We start from the raw sequence: 14,889 nt of genomic DNA, 5'->3' as shown, positions 1-14,889 counted from the left end.
GGATCCAAGAATAACTACTGCAGTTTGAAGATAAGATAAGACAAAACCAAGATAAGATAAGATAAGATAAGAAAAGACCAAGATAAGATAAGACTAAGATAAGACAAGACCAAGATAAGATAAGACTAAAATAAGACTAAGATAAGACTAAGATAAGAGAAAACTAAACAAAGACTAACATAAGATAAGACTTAGATAAGATAAGACTAAAATAAGGATAATATCAGACTAAAATAAGATAAGACTAAGACAAGACTAAAATAAGACAAGACTAAGATAAGATAAGACTAAGATAAGACTTAGATAAGGCTAAAATAAGATAAGACTAAGATAAGATTAGATAAGACTAAGATAAGACTAAGATAAGATAAGACTAAAATAAGATAGGACTAAAATAAGGTAAGATAAAGATAAGACTAAAAAAAGACTAAATAAGATAAGACTAAGATAAAATAAGACTAAGATACGACTAAAATAAGAAAAGACTAAGATAAGACTAAGATAAGATAAGACTAAAGTAAGACTAAAATAAGATAGGACTAAAATAAGATAAGGTGAAGATAAGACTAAAATAAGACTAAATAAGATAAGACTAAGATAAGACTAAAATAAGAAAAGACTAAGATTAGACTAAAATAAGATAAGACTAAGATAAGACAAGACTAAGATTATACTCAAAATAAGACTAAATAAGATAAGACTAAGATAAGACTAAAATAAGATTAAAATAAGATAAGGTTAAAATAAGACTAAAATAAGATCAGACTAATATAAGACTAAGATAAGATAAGGCTAAGACAAGACTAAAATAAGATAAGACTAAAATAAGACAAGACTAAAATAAGATAAGACTAAAAAAAGATAAGACTAAGATTAGACTAAAATAAGATAAGACTAAGATAAGACAAGACTAAGATTATACTCAAAATAAGACTAAATAAGATAAGACTAAGATAAGACTAAAATAAGATTAAAATAAGATAAGGTTAAAATAAGACTAAAATAAGATCAGACTAATATAAGACTAAGATAAGATAAGGCTAAGACAAGACTAAAATAAGATAAGACTAAAATAAGACAAGACTAAAATAAGATAAGACTAAAAAAAGATAAGACTAAGATAAGATAAGACTAAGAGGGAGGACAGGATGACAGAATGTGTCCAACAGAAGAAATGATGCAATCTGGTAAGAAATTCGAGAGAATTGTTTTATTATGAATATGGCACCTGTCGATGATCGGAACGGAGTTACAGAAAGACAAGCATGTATGAGACATGAGAACCGAGAAAACTGAGAAAACAACAACCGCTAGAAACATGAACCTATGTACAGTTTCAGATTTGCAGCATTATTCATGGTAAATGAACTCAAAAAGATGTCTTTCCAAAAGAATAATAATAATAATAATAATAATAATAATAATAATAATAATAATAATAATAAAATAAGCCAGGCACTCAAAGTTAGCATCAGTTAGTCGTGTGTTTTTCCTCATTTGCGAGGGGAAAAAAAAATCAAACAAAAAATAGAAATGTACCATAGTTTTCTCTTTTTTAATATTTTAATTTGTTTGTATTTAGAATTTTATAACACTGTTAACATTGATAATAAGAGATTCCCTCTCTCCCGTATTTCAGCTACTTGGCACCAAGTTCCTCATAAAAGAATCTGTATAATTGTACAAGAAATAGTTAAAAACACAGACACAGTTTCTTCACAGGTAAATGAAGTGATTTTTCATATTTGTAATTCTTAAACACTATGTATTTTTCGACAGCAGCTGCGATTAAGGTTTTTAAGTTTTTAAAATCACCAGCAAAGTTTTCATTTTTCGACATAAAACACAGAAAAAACATTGAAACAGCTTGGACCGGCTGTTTGGTTTTTTGTTTACATGTGGGTGTATTTCCTGGTTTCATCTAAGCCCCGCCCCCCCGTTTTACATCCACCTGCCTGACGTTCGTCGAAGCCCCGCCCCCCCAAGAGTAGAAAATCCAGAGGAGCGGAAAACAAAAAGGCTCCTGAGGCGACGGATTTAACATTCAGCCGCGAAGTTTTCCACCCGCCGCTCGGCCCGATGCGTCGCGTTTCTCCAAAATAAAAATTGCACAATTTGTCGTTTCGTCGTCGCGGTAACAAGACACTGATTCTCCACAGAAAGCACAGACGCTACAGATTGTTTTTCCTGATGACGAAGGGGGGGATTCGAGGCCTTCACCCTTTTTTGTGTGTGTGTGTGTGTGTGTTTTTTTTTCTTACGACGGACGGACCTTCCCCCCGTTTGGGCTCGACGGACGTAAAAACCAAAAAACTGCTGGACCTAAAAAAAAAAACAAAACGAACAAACGAGGGCTCGATCACGCATCGGACGAACTTACTAAACATGCAGTTCAGTTTCCAAAACACCTATAAAAATAGATTTGTAGTGCGAAATATTTTTTTTCTTTTAATTTCTTTAGAAATCTTTAAAATTTTATTGTGTCCTGAAATACTACTGTGATTTTTTTTTTTTTCGTCATTCCTCACCCCCTTTTAACCACGTTTTTGTTTGTCCCGTGAGAGAAGTTTTGAAGTTCGGTGGGAACCAATGAAATACACCCAATGCACACAAGACGCCCCAAGGAACTCTGGGAAATGTTTCACAACCGCTTTTTATCCAGGACAAAGCGAGAGAGGAGACTACATCTACCAACTGCTTTGGGCTTTTTCCTCGTCTTAATTTATTCTCTATAGTGTAAATATTTATTAGTTCTTTAATACTTTGTAGGCCAGAGCTGGAAACTGTGATTCCCAGAATTCCTTTCGAGGCAAAAAACATGGCTCCATAAACCTTTGAGCTAGTTAAAGAATCTTTTCATCTTTGAGAGAAAAGACAGCGAGATAAAGAGGTTTCGTATAAGACTACACAACAGCAAAAAGCAACAGCGGAGAAAGAGAGATTTAGAAAACGGAAAAAAGGAAGAGGTTTTACAAAGACGAAAAAGGAAGCAGCGAAAATAAAAAAGGTGGACTCTACAAAGGTTTTTTTTTCGTTTTTTGCAAAGGCCACCCAACACGAAATTCCACGAACCTCCACTGGTTTCACTAAGACTGCAGATAGAAGGGGACAGAGAGAGAGAGAGAGACGGACTCCGCCCACACCTCGGACAGGCCCCGCCCCTCTCCCGCCTCCCCCCCAGCACTAGAGATAGAGCACAGAGAAGACAAAGGACAAAAACAGCTACAGTAGCTCAGTATATACTGCATATAGTCAAACACACACAGAGAGAGAAGTCGCCATGAAAGACGTTTTGACAGCCAGTGACACTAAACACATCGGTAACACGTTTTTTACGGCGTAATCACACTGGGTAATAAGGATGACGGGATGGTTAAAAGACAGGGGCTGCCAACTTTAAAAGATAGAAGACAGTTTTTTAAACCGTTTAATTATTACTTATTCTCTTCTTTTTTTCTATTTTTACCAAAAAAAGTAGAAGAAAAAAAAATACAAATGAACGAGAATCACAGTGCTTTTGAAAACACCAAACTTGTGAGATTAACATTTTTTTTTGGCAACGGAGGCTGAAAGAGGAGGAGGAGGAGGAGGAGGAGGAAGGGGAGAACACAAAACAAAACAACAAAACAGAAGAACAACGACAAGGACAACACCGTCGTCACAGGAATGTGATTTTTTTTCTCTTCCTCAAAAAAAAAAAAAAAAAAAAAATCATACTCTTATTTTTTTTTCCCGTTGGATTGATTGTTTGATAGATTGATTGATTGAAAATGTCTTTATTACAATCTCCTTGTTGATATGTGTTCTTTTCTTTTTTTTTTTTCTTTGTTTTTTTTAAATCACAGGGTCCGGCGATGGGAAATGGAAGAGAGTGGATTGTTTGGAAAAATCTTGTGGAGGTGATTCTGGTTTAAGGAAGAAGAAAAGGAGGAGGAAAAAACAAAGAAGACGAAGAAGTCACAGTGGTAAAAAATGTAAAACAGTGATCAAACAGGAGCCGGTCGAGGTTTTCAACATTCATTTTTCAAGTTAGCATTGCTAGCTAATTAGCCTCAGTCTCACTGAGAATTAAAAGTGATCAAGTTAGAAAATACATCGAAAAGGAAAACGACGAAACCATGGAGACTAAATCCCCACCAATCGGCTCCATGTTGCCGGGCAGATCAGGCCCTCGTGGCCCAATCAGATTCAGACAGGGGCCAAACATGGAGGCGATTCACAGATTTAGAGCTTCTTTTTCTGTATTACTGACTTTCCTGAAGTTCAGACGAGAAACATGACTTTAAACTGTTCCTCCTCCGAGAAAAAACAAACAAAAAAAAACCAAGAGCAGAAGTCCGTCAACGAGCTGTGGGTTGGTTTGCAGCACCCACATCAGCCAGCTGAGTCAGGGTTACTGAACGGTCGGTAGCACCATGAATCTGTAGGTCAACAGGTAGAAATGCGGACAGAGAAAGAATCAGGTAGAAAAACAGAGACTGATGGAGATGGAGGTGATGAGGAGGAAGAGGAAGAGGAGGAGGAGGAGGAGGTCATGTTTGGTGCGAGACCTGTAGGTAAACTCCTGGGATAAAAGAGGAAGTAGTAACATTCGAGAATTCACAGGTCATTACCCGGCTGAAATTGCTTTTTTTTGTTTTTCTTCTTAATGCTTGATTCGTAAGTTAAATCTGAGCTAGAATATTTTATAAAAAAAAAAAGGTGGAAAAGAAGGAAATTAATTCTCTAAACTATTCCCTCAATCGAGAAACGTCCTCAGAAAACCTTTTTTCAAAAGATTACTATCTCTGTCGGAGCGCGAGATCTCGCTCCGTCGGGTTAAAAACTCTCCTTTCAAGCCTTGATCACATCAAGATACGAGGATGTAAAGAGTTTTCTGTTTTCCATAACAAATCCCTGTAGCGTCCTCCATTAAATACACACAATCAGCATCTTCATAAAGATGCAACAGAAACGAGTCAAATCATAAAAAAAACACGTCCCCGTCAGGCTCCGGCGGAGTCCGTAGGCAATAGGAATTCTCTGTAGGCAAAAAAGGATTCTTTACAATAGAGTCTTATTTTGTTCATTCGTTTTAGGAGAAAAAAACAGGAGCAGAGAGAGAGAGAGAGAGAGAGAGAGAGAGAGAGAGAGAGGAGAAAAGGATGAGGAGGAGAGTTAGAGATAGAAAAGTGGACATGTCTGAGGGTCATTCATGTCTATTACACAAGTGGCTCAGGTCAAAGTGCTGGAGTACATGGTCATCCTTTCCTGTCCGTTCTCCGCTCTCGGACACACAGTGCTGCGCCGCGTCGGCAAAAATTAAAAACAACTAAACCATGTTTTTCTTATTCTGACACAGTTGTTGATTCCGGAAACACAGTAATGCGGTCTTGAGTGTTTTGCGTTAATCCTCCTTCCTCTCCAGCGCCGTCTGCGAGGCGTGGATCCCGTTGCTGTAGACGGGGAACGGCAGCGTGGAGAACAGTCCCTCCGCCGTGGTGAACACGTTGGCGGCGGTTGGCATCTGGCCCCCCAGGGCACCGTTCCCCCCGGTGGCCGAGGGGGAGCCCACGAACGGCCCGCCCGCCGCTGCCGCCGCCGTCATGTTGAGTCGGTGGACGTGGTGGTACAGCATCTCCATGGGCGTCTTCGGGTCCAGACCGAATCCGGATCCGTCCACGAAGTTCATGGTGGCGTTGGGGAGGAGGTTTCCCTGCGCCATCGCTAGGGTGACATCAGCCGGTGCGTACCTGCGGCAAGGACACGGTGTTAGCCAAGAACTGACAACGTGATAGCATGAACTGCGTACAGGTAACACTTTTGATTGGAGTGTTATCTGTATGCATTTTAGTGTGTATGTTTACGTTGTGTAAAATAACACGCCATTAGCGTGATTAGCAGCTAGTGCGATGAGCGGTTAGGGGTAACAATTAGTACGATTAGACTGATTAGCAGCTAGTGCAATTAGCAGTTTGGGTTAGCGATTAGCAATTAGTGTGATTAGCAGCTAGCACAATTAGTGGTTAGGGGTTGGGGTCAGGTTTAGGATTAGCGTTAGGAGTTAGGTTTAGCGATAAGCAATTAGCGGCTAGTGCATTGACACGCAATCAAATGGCATTAAATAACATGCGAAAGGATGAAAATGCATTAATATAGCACAGCAAATGAAATAAACTGGTGTCACATACAACGCATTATCATGACATCAGTCTGGAACTGTTTCAACAGTTTAAAAAAGGAATATTCAAGTCCACATTATTACCATTTTACAATCTCAGATAATCTGGGTTTTTTTTCACATACATTTTAAACTTTTATCGGAGAAAAATTCTAGAAACTTTTCTTTTTTTTTCTCTGGGAAAAGTTAATGAATATCTTTTATCTCATGAATTTGTCAGATTTTTATAAAAACATGACTTCAGTCAAATGGTTTTAATATATGACTTTACCATCATTTTTTTTCCTGATTATTAGTTTTTCTTGTCAATTTACAACTTTCATCTGAGCCCTGTTGTCTCTTCTAAATGTAAATGACTTTGACTTCAGTGGATTTTCAGTTTTTTTTCCTCCACTTTTGGTTTCCGACAAATCTTTAATCATCACAAATGTTCTTGAAACCATGTGAGCCTTAAATCACCAGTGTAGTTCAACTCCAGCTGAACGTACCTGATGGTCCCCGTGGTGTAAACCCGTGGCGCCGTCGTGCTGGTGGACGCCAAACTCCCCGTGACCCGGTGGACCAATGGGAGGACGACGTTTCCCGCCTGCAGACGCTGAAGAGCCTCGAGGTCGCCCGAGTACAGCAGCGAGGAGGAAGAGGAGGACGAGGACGAAGAGGACGAGGTGGAGGACGTGGACGAGGTGGTGGGCGTGCCTTTGTCCCGAGGGGAGGCGGAGAGAGGAGGCGACAGAGGGTCTGCGGACGAGGCGCTGGAGGGAGGAGCTAAACTTGACGAAGCGGAGGAAGGGGCGGAGCTCCCGTTGTAAGGAGGCTTCCTGACTCCTCCAGCTCCGCCCTCGGTTCCGGGTGGGGTGAGGACCGAGTCGGGGATGGCCACCTGGAGGGCACCGCCCTGTGGTGAGGGGAAGGTGTCGCCGGGGGCAGCGGGCTTGGCGGTCATGCTGTACGGTGACTCGTTCCTGGAGATCTCGCGGTTGGGCGGGTAGTTCCAGATGCTGCTGTCGTTGTCAAAGTTGATCGGCTCGGCCATCTCCGTCTTGATCTTCAGCACCGATGACGTGGCGGTTGTGCCGTTTGGGGAGTCGGAGCCGGAGGCGAGGAGGTGGGAAGAGGAGGAGGTGGCGGTGCCGGCGGCCTGGGAGGGGTCAACCAATGGCGTGGTGTCTCCCATGGCGATGGGGCTGGGCGTCGTCGAGGACAGACGGAGCCTCCTGCTTCGGTTTCCGTCCCACTTCTGGACTTTCCTCCTCTTCCGTCGCTTCTGGAGTTTGTTGGCGGCGTCGGAGGTGTCGCAGTCCTGCATGTCTTCCTCGTCCTCCTCCTCGTCCTCTTCCTCGTCCTCCTCCTCCTCCTCTGATGAAGACGTTTGTGAGTTGTGCAGCTGAACGTCCTCCCCCTCGCCGTAGTGCTCTACTTTAATATGAAGCCCCCCCAGGGTCCCCAGCGCACCGATGGCTCCCAGTCCTCCCAACGCCCCCAGACCCGTTAACCTCCCCAGCCTCCCCCCTCCCCCTCCCCCGCCTCCTCCTCCTCCACCCCCTCCGCCCCCCCTGGCCTCCTCTGGCTCCTCCCCCTCCCCGTCTGACGGCTCCAGACTGTCATCGCTGTCCTGGCTCTCGGGGTTACTGGAACTATCCCCCTCCTCCTGCCGCTTCATTTCCTGTTCGGAGGAGCAGTGTGATTGGCCGGGCTGCTGCCGCTTACTTTCCGTCTCTGGGTCCTCGCTGCGTTCTGATTGGTGGCCTGGTTTACCCTCTGACTTGGTGTTCTCGTTGTCTAGAAGGAAGACAAATGCAGTACGTTAAATATAGAGTATGTTTGAATTTCTGAAGTGTCGTTTCAGGACTAAACAAGTGGTTCAGTGTGTGAGACAATGACATTTAGTGGTGAAATAACTGATTACAACCGTCCACTAAACCTTAGCGTCAGTAAAGTCAGTAGTCTCTTTTCCATTGACCCTCAAAATGCGTAAATATAACTTGCGCATAAAAATTTACTTAATGGAAAAACAACAATTTCGCCTAAAGTCTCATTTTTTGATTAAAAGTTTTTGTGACGGCAAGAGGTGGTTTTTCAGGCATAGCGCAAATGGTATATCATGCAAAACCGCAATGGAAAGACCTTTTTTGAAACTAGAGTCAGGTGAATTAAAAAAAAGGATGCTGACGTATGTTACAACAAGCAAAAAAGAAGAAGAAACGTGTGGGTATGTGTGGACACACCAGGAAACCCAATCATTTTTTAATTTAGTACGAAATAGAGAGGTAATATATGATAATAATGAATATATCTGTAAATCAACGCCATATTTGCGTTCATCGCCATGTTTATGGAATGACTTTTCGTGTCGTCTTGCGATAATAAACAAATCATTGCATTTGTGATTTAATGGAAAAACTGACATTACGCGCTTCTGTTTTTTCGACATTTAGTAAATATCGGTAATGTTTTGCGCAGATGTCTAATGGAAAAGCGACTATTGTCTGTTTCATTCATTCACACTTTTGATTTAAAGGTTCAATAACTCAGACATAGAAGGAGCGAGTAGGTGTTTCCATACAACTGTTTTTATTCAGAGTTTAAGATTATGCAAAAATTCCGAAAACGTGCAAAAATCCCCCAAATCCCAAAAATAGTGAAAATATTAGGCAGTTGTTTGGTTCCTCTCAGTCTTATATTGCGACTTTCAGCTTTTATTGTCTGTTTGGTTGATTCTCCTGGTTCTCATGTAATGGATTTGGACACAACAACACACTCACCTTCAAAATAAAAGCTCCCATAATACATTACCGCGACAGAATTAAACGGTTATCAGCACTTGAAACAAAGAATCCCAAAAATAACAAGACACATTTGTTTCTCAGGAGTCAGTGGAGACCAAAATGGAGCTAAAAGATGACGTATGTACATATGAATGCTCTGCACAAGCCGGATGATAAAGAAGCTAATGTTCCTTCTCACTGAATACAAATAAAATATTATAATATTCATGTCTTTATTTATTTCCATACTTTTTCTTTAACACTGTTCTAATGTGTTTAGAGGTGAAACCGTACTAATACAGAAAAAAAAATACAATATTATAGAACGTTCCGTGTCATTCCATCCCGTGAAAACCTTCTCTGGTCAGTTTTGTTTATGAAGATGACCTAAAGCACATACGAGCTTTTCCCCCGACGCAGCAATCGACTCGACATTTCCTTCGCCACGAGGGAGACGGCGCTGCCAGCTGGGCTGCCGCCGCCGCCACCACCGCCGGCCCCAGTTTCCTGGCGTCGAGTGGAGTGAGTGTGTGATGTGTTGGACTGGGTACAACACAACTGAACAACACACACACACACACACACACACAAATACACAACTGAACAACACACACACACAAATACACAACTGAACAACACACACACACAAATACACAACTGAACAACACACAGACACACAAATACACAACTGAACAACACACACACACACACACACACAAATACACAACTGAACAACACACACACACAAATACACAACTGAGCAACACACACACACAACTGAACACACAAACAAATACACAACTGAACAACACACAGACACACAAATACACAACTGAACAACACACACACACACACACAAATACACAACTGAACAACACACACACAAATACACAACTGAGCAACACACACACACAACTGAACACACAAACAAATACACAACTGAACAACACACAAACAAATACACAACTGAACAACACACACACACAATTGAACAACACACAAACAAATACACAACTGAACACACACACATAGATATATACACAACTGAACAACACACACACATACACACACATATACACAACTGAACAACACGTACACAACTGAACAACACACACATAGACACACAACTGAACAACACACACAAATATATACACAACTAAACAACACACACATACACAACAGAACAACACACACATACACAACTGAACAACACACACATATACACACATACACAACTGAACAACACGTACACAACTGAACAACACACATACACAACTGAATAACACACACACACACACAACTGAACAACAAACACACACAAACACACAAATACACACACATACACAACACACACACACACCCCACCACCCACCCACACACCCACCCACACACACACACACACACACACACCCACACACACACACACCCCTTCCTTCCTTCCATCCTTTTCTGTTTTTCGTCACTAACCCTCATGTAGACTCCTTTTCCTTCTCTTCCTTCTTTTCTCTGTTTTACATCTGATTAGACCAAAGGTCAGAGGTCGTACATCTCTTCCTGTGGCGCTGAGCCTGATCACCTCAGGCCTATTGGACCAGGTCTGGGTCTAGGTCTAGGTCCAGGTCCGGGTCTGGACCCCCCACCCCCACCCCCCATCACCCTCCAGCTGCTGGCGTGGTTTCCATCTGACAGAGCCAGTGTTGTTGTCCTGGAGCTCAAAGACCAGCTGGCATCGGTCCTGGTCCAGAACATTCAGCTGAAGGCGGACCAGGCCACCACACCGACCCCCCCACCGGGTGGAGTGGGGGGAATTTAACACTGTATTTGTGTTTGGACATTTAAATTAGTGGAGTGGATGGACGCTCACGCCGCACCACAGACCAGGTGGGTTTTGTTTCATATTTGGCAAAACCTGGAAGAGTTTGTGTTTTTTCCACTGAAGGAAAAAAGGCCTGTAGGAGGATGGGGGGGGGGTCTGCTGTGATCGTCCTTAGACATTCAGCCAGCCGATATATGTGTGTAAATAATTCAATTCAGTTTCATTAATGTAGCCCAATATCACAACGTAGTTCCAGTCTATGGATGCAGTGTGCATGTGTGTGTGTGTGTGTGTGTGTGTGTGGGGTTAGGGGGGCACATGGAGACAGGTGAGGGTGAGGAGGTCCATCCAGACAGGTGAGGGTAAAGGAGGAGGTGCGGGGTCACAGACACGTATGTATGTACACACCCGTTAACAAACACCCTTCAATGTAAACAGTGAGTTAACGATGGTTTAATGAACACAACGAGCACACAAACAGGTGTGTTCACTATTTACCCCAGGATCCAACATGGACTGGGTACAACACAACTGAACAACACACACACACACACATGCACACACACAACTGAACAACACACACACACACACACACATTCACAACTGAACAACACACACACACACATGCACACACACACACACACATTCACAACTGAACAACACACACACATACACACAACTGAAACACACACAAATATACACAACACACACATATACACACACACACACACACTTACACAACTGAACAGCACACACACAACTGAACAACACACATATACACAACTGAACAACAAACACATATACAACTGAACAACACACACACACAACTGAACAACACACATATACACAACTGAACAACACATACACAACTGAACAACACACACACAACTGAACAACACACACGCACACACACACTCACATATACAGAACTGAACCACACACATATACACAACTGAACACACACACACACATACATAACTGAACCACACACACACACACACACACACATACACAACTGAACAACACACACATACACAACTGAACAACACACACACACATACACCTACACACACACACACCTACACACATACACACACACACAGAATGGAACCCTGATCTGGGTGTTGTGGTGTTTTGTGTGACGTCTGGATGTGTTTCGTTGTGTTTTGTTGTATTTTTCGCGTCCTGCTCAGTTCCGTCCTGTTTGAAGGCGTTCAGTGGCGTTCAGAGGCGTTCAGTGGCGTTCAGTGGTGTTCAGTGGTGTTCAGTGGTGTTCAGAGGCGCTCAGTGGCGTTCAGAGGCGTTCAGTGGCGTTCAGAGGCGCTCAGTGGCGTTCAGTGGCGTTCAGAGGCGCTCAGTGGTGTTCAGTGGTGTTCAGAGGCGCCCAGTGGCGTTCAGTGGCGTTCAGAGGCGCTCAGTGGCGTTCAGAGGCGCTCAGTGGCGTTCAGTGGCGTTCAGTGGCATTCAGTGGCGTTCAGAGGCGTTCAGTGGCATTCAGAGGCGTTCAGTGGTGTTCAGTGGTGTTCAGTGGCGTTCAGAGGCGTTCAGTGGTGTTCAGAGGCGTTCAGAGGCGTTCAGTGGCGTTCAGAGGCGTTCAGTGGTGTTCAGTGGTGTTCAGAGGCGCTCAGTGGTGTTCAGTGGCGTTCAGTGGCGTTCAGAGGTGTTCAGAGGCGTTCAGTGGCGTTCAGAGGCGTTCAGTGGCGTTCAGAGGTGTTCAGAGGCGTTCAGTGGTGTTCAGAGGCGCTCAGTGGTGTTCAGTGGCGTTCAGTGGCGTTCAGAGGTGTTCAGAGGCGCCCAGTGGCGTTCAGTGGCGTTCAGAGGCGCTCAGTGGCGTTCAGAGGCGCTCAGTGGCGTTCAGTGGCGTTCAGTGGCATTCAGTGGCGTTCAGAGGCGTTCAGTGGCATTCAGAGGCGTTCAGTGGTGTTCAGTGGTGTTCAGTGGCGTTCAGAGGCGTTCAGTGGTGTTCAGAGGCGTTCAGAGGCGTTCAGTGGCGTTCAGAGGCGTTCAGTGGTGTTCAGTGGTGTTCAGAGGCGCTCAGTGGTGTTCAGTGGCGTTCAGTGGCGTTCAGAGGTGTTCAGAGGCGTTCAGTGGCGTTCAGAGGCGTTCAGTGGTGTTCAGTGGTGTTCAGAGGCGTTCAGAGGCGTTCAGTGGTGTTCAGAGGCGTTCAGTGGCGTTCAGTGGCGTTCAGAGGCATTCAGTGGCGTTCAGTGGCGTTCAGTGGCGTTCAGTGGCGTTCAGTGGCGTTCAGAGGCGTTCAGTGGCATTCAGAGGCGTTCAGTGGCGTTCAGTGGCGTTCAGTGGCGTTCAGAGGCGTTCAGTGGCATTCAGAGGCGTTCAGAGGCGTTCAGTGGCGTTCAGAGGCGTTCAGTGGCGTTCAGTGGTGTTCAGTGGCGTTCAGTGGCATTCAGAGGCGTTCAGTGGTGTTCAGTGGCGTTCAGTGGCGTTCAGTGGTGTTCAGTGGCGTTCAGAGGCATTCAGTGGCGTTCAGTGGCATTCAGAGGCGTTCAGTGGTGTTCAGTGGCGTTCGGCGGCGCTGGCGGCATGCGCTGAGCTCCTGCAGCTGCTGGCATCGGTGGCCGTCGTCCTGGCACCGACGGCTCTCTGGCAGAGGCTGATGGAACATCCCTGGCTCCATCTGGTACCAGAGGGTCCAACACTTCATACGGAATCCAACAGGTTTACAGGGTCTGGAGGAAAACCACCAAACCTGGACCGGATTCACCTACCTGGACTTTATGGACCAGGTTTGATTTAGACCCTGGAGGATTTTCATTAACCCCCATGTTTGGTCCTTTTCTTTAACCCTGTGGAGTCCACCCACAGACGCCCTTTAAACACCTACAGCCCATAATATGCACAGTGGCACTGATGTCAGAGGGGTTTCATTCAGCTGGTTTGAACTTTTTTTTTTTTTTTCATCGATTTGATCCATAAACATGTACTCAAATATTTACTCTTAAATTTGGGTGTGATAAAAAAAAAAAAACAAAAAAAACAAAACAATGCATCAAATTCTTCCACAAAATAATACAATTTTTACGTAAAATATTGGAATAAAAGAAGCTTTTTTGTGTGTGTTTTTTACACCAAATATGGTTTGTTTCTGTTACAAACATGTCATTTAAAGGGTTCAAATATGACAGTTATTGAATATTTGGTGTTTGTGTTTTGAATTTTTTTAGTTTTTCATCAACTTCATCCATAAACAAAAATACACACACACACACACACACACACACACAACTGAACAACACACACATACACAACTGAACAACACACACACAACTGAACAACACACACATACAGAACTGAACAACACACACATACAGAACTGAACAACACACACGCACACACGATTGAACAACACACACACACACACAACTGAACAACACACATATATACAACTGAACAACACACACACACACAACTGAACAACACACATATACACAACTGAACAACACACACACATACAGAACTGAACAACACACACACACACAATTGAACAACACACACACACACACACACAACTGAACAACACACACATACAGAACTGAACAACACACACACACACAATTGAACAACACACACACACACACAATTGAACATCACACACACACAACTGAACAACACACACATACAGAACTGAACAACACACAGACACACACACACACACACACACACACACACACAACTGAACAACACATACACAGAAGTGAACAACACACACACACACACACAACTGAACAACACACACACACACAACTGAACAACACACACATACAGAAGTGAACAACACACACACGCACAATCGAACAACACACACACAAACACACACAACTGAACAACACACACACAACTGAACAACACACACACACACACACAACTGAACATGAAGGAAAATGTCCAAGCACCTGATGTTTGGTTCAAATATTCCTGATATCTGGAAAGAAAACTATTAGAAGGGAATGGGCCAAAGTAGACCCTCCCAAACAGGAAGTGGGCGGAGACTGGAGAGGAAATGTGCATAATGGAAAAGTGGACTGGCCGTGTGAGATGACAAGAGGAACGGCTGGAAGAAAAACGAGGAACATGGACTTTATTCAGAACCGGAACAGCCACGAAAAAAGGAAAAAAGTAAGAAGTGAAGA

The 14,889-nt window shown here is 43.5% G+C and overlaps 1 protein-coding gene across 1 annotated transcript in view; it reads right to left on the bottom strand.

The window, feature by feature from the left end:
• Positions 1 to 1,188: 1,188 nt before the first annotated feature.
• The window catches only part of LOC115416341 (neuronal PAS domain-containing protein 3-like), a 111,120-nt gene continuing 97,419 nt past the window's right edge, over positions 1,189 to 14,889 (bottom strand). The window contains exons 9-10 of the mRNA XM_030130090.1: positions 6,649 to 7,939; positions 1,189 to 5,732 (exon numbers count right to left, since the gene is read on the bottom strand). Of these exons, the coding sequence (XP_029985950.1) occupies positions 5,387 to 5,732; positions 6,649 to 7,939 (1,637 nt within the window). The 3' untranslated portion in view covers positions 1,189 to 5,386. The remainder of the gene's footprint in view (positions 5,733 to 6,648; positions 7,940 to 14,889) is intronic.

Source organism: Sphaeramia orbicularis, unplaced genomic scaffold (assembly GCF_902148855.1).
Source record: "Sphaeramia orbicularis unplaced genomic scaffold, fSphaOr1.1, whole genome shotgun sequence".
Lineage (NCBI taxonomy): Eukaryota > Metazoa > Chordata > Actinopteri > Kurtiformes > Apogonidae > Sphaeramia > Sphaeramia orbicularis.
The sequence above is the reverse complement of the archived record's forward strand: the minus strand, read 5'-3'. Positions and strand labels throughout refer to the sequence as shown.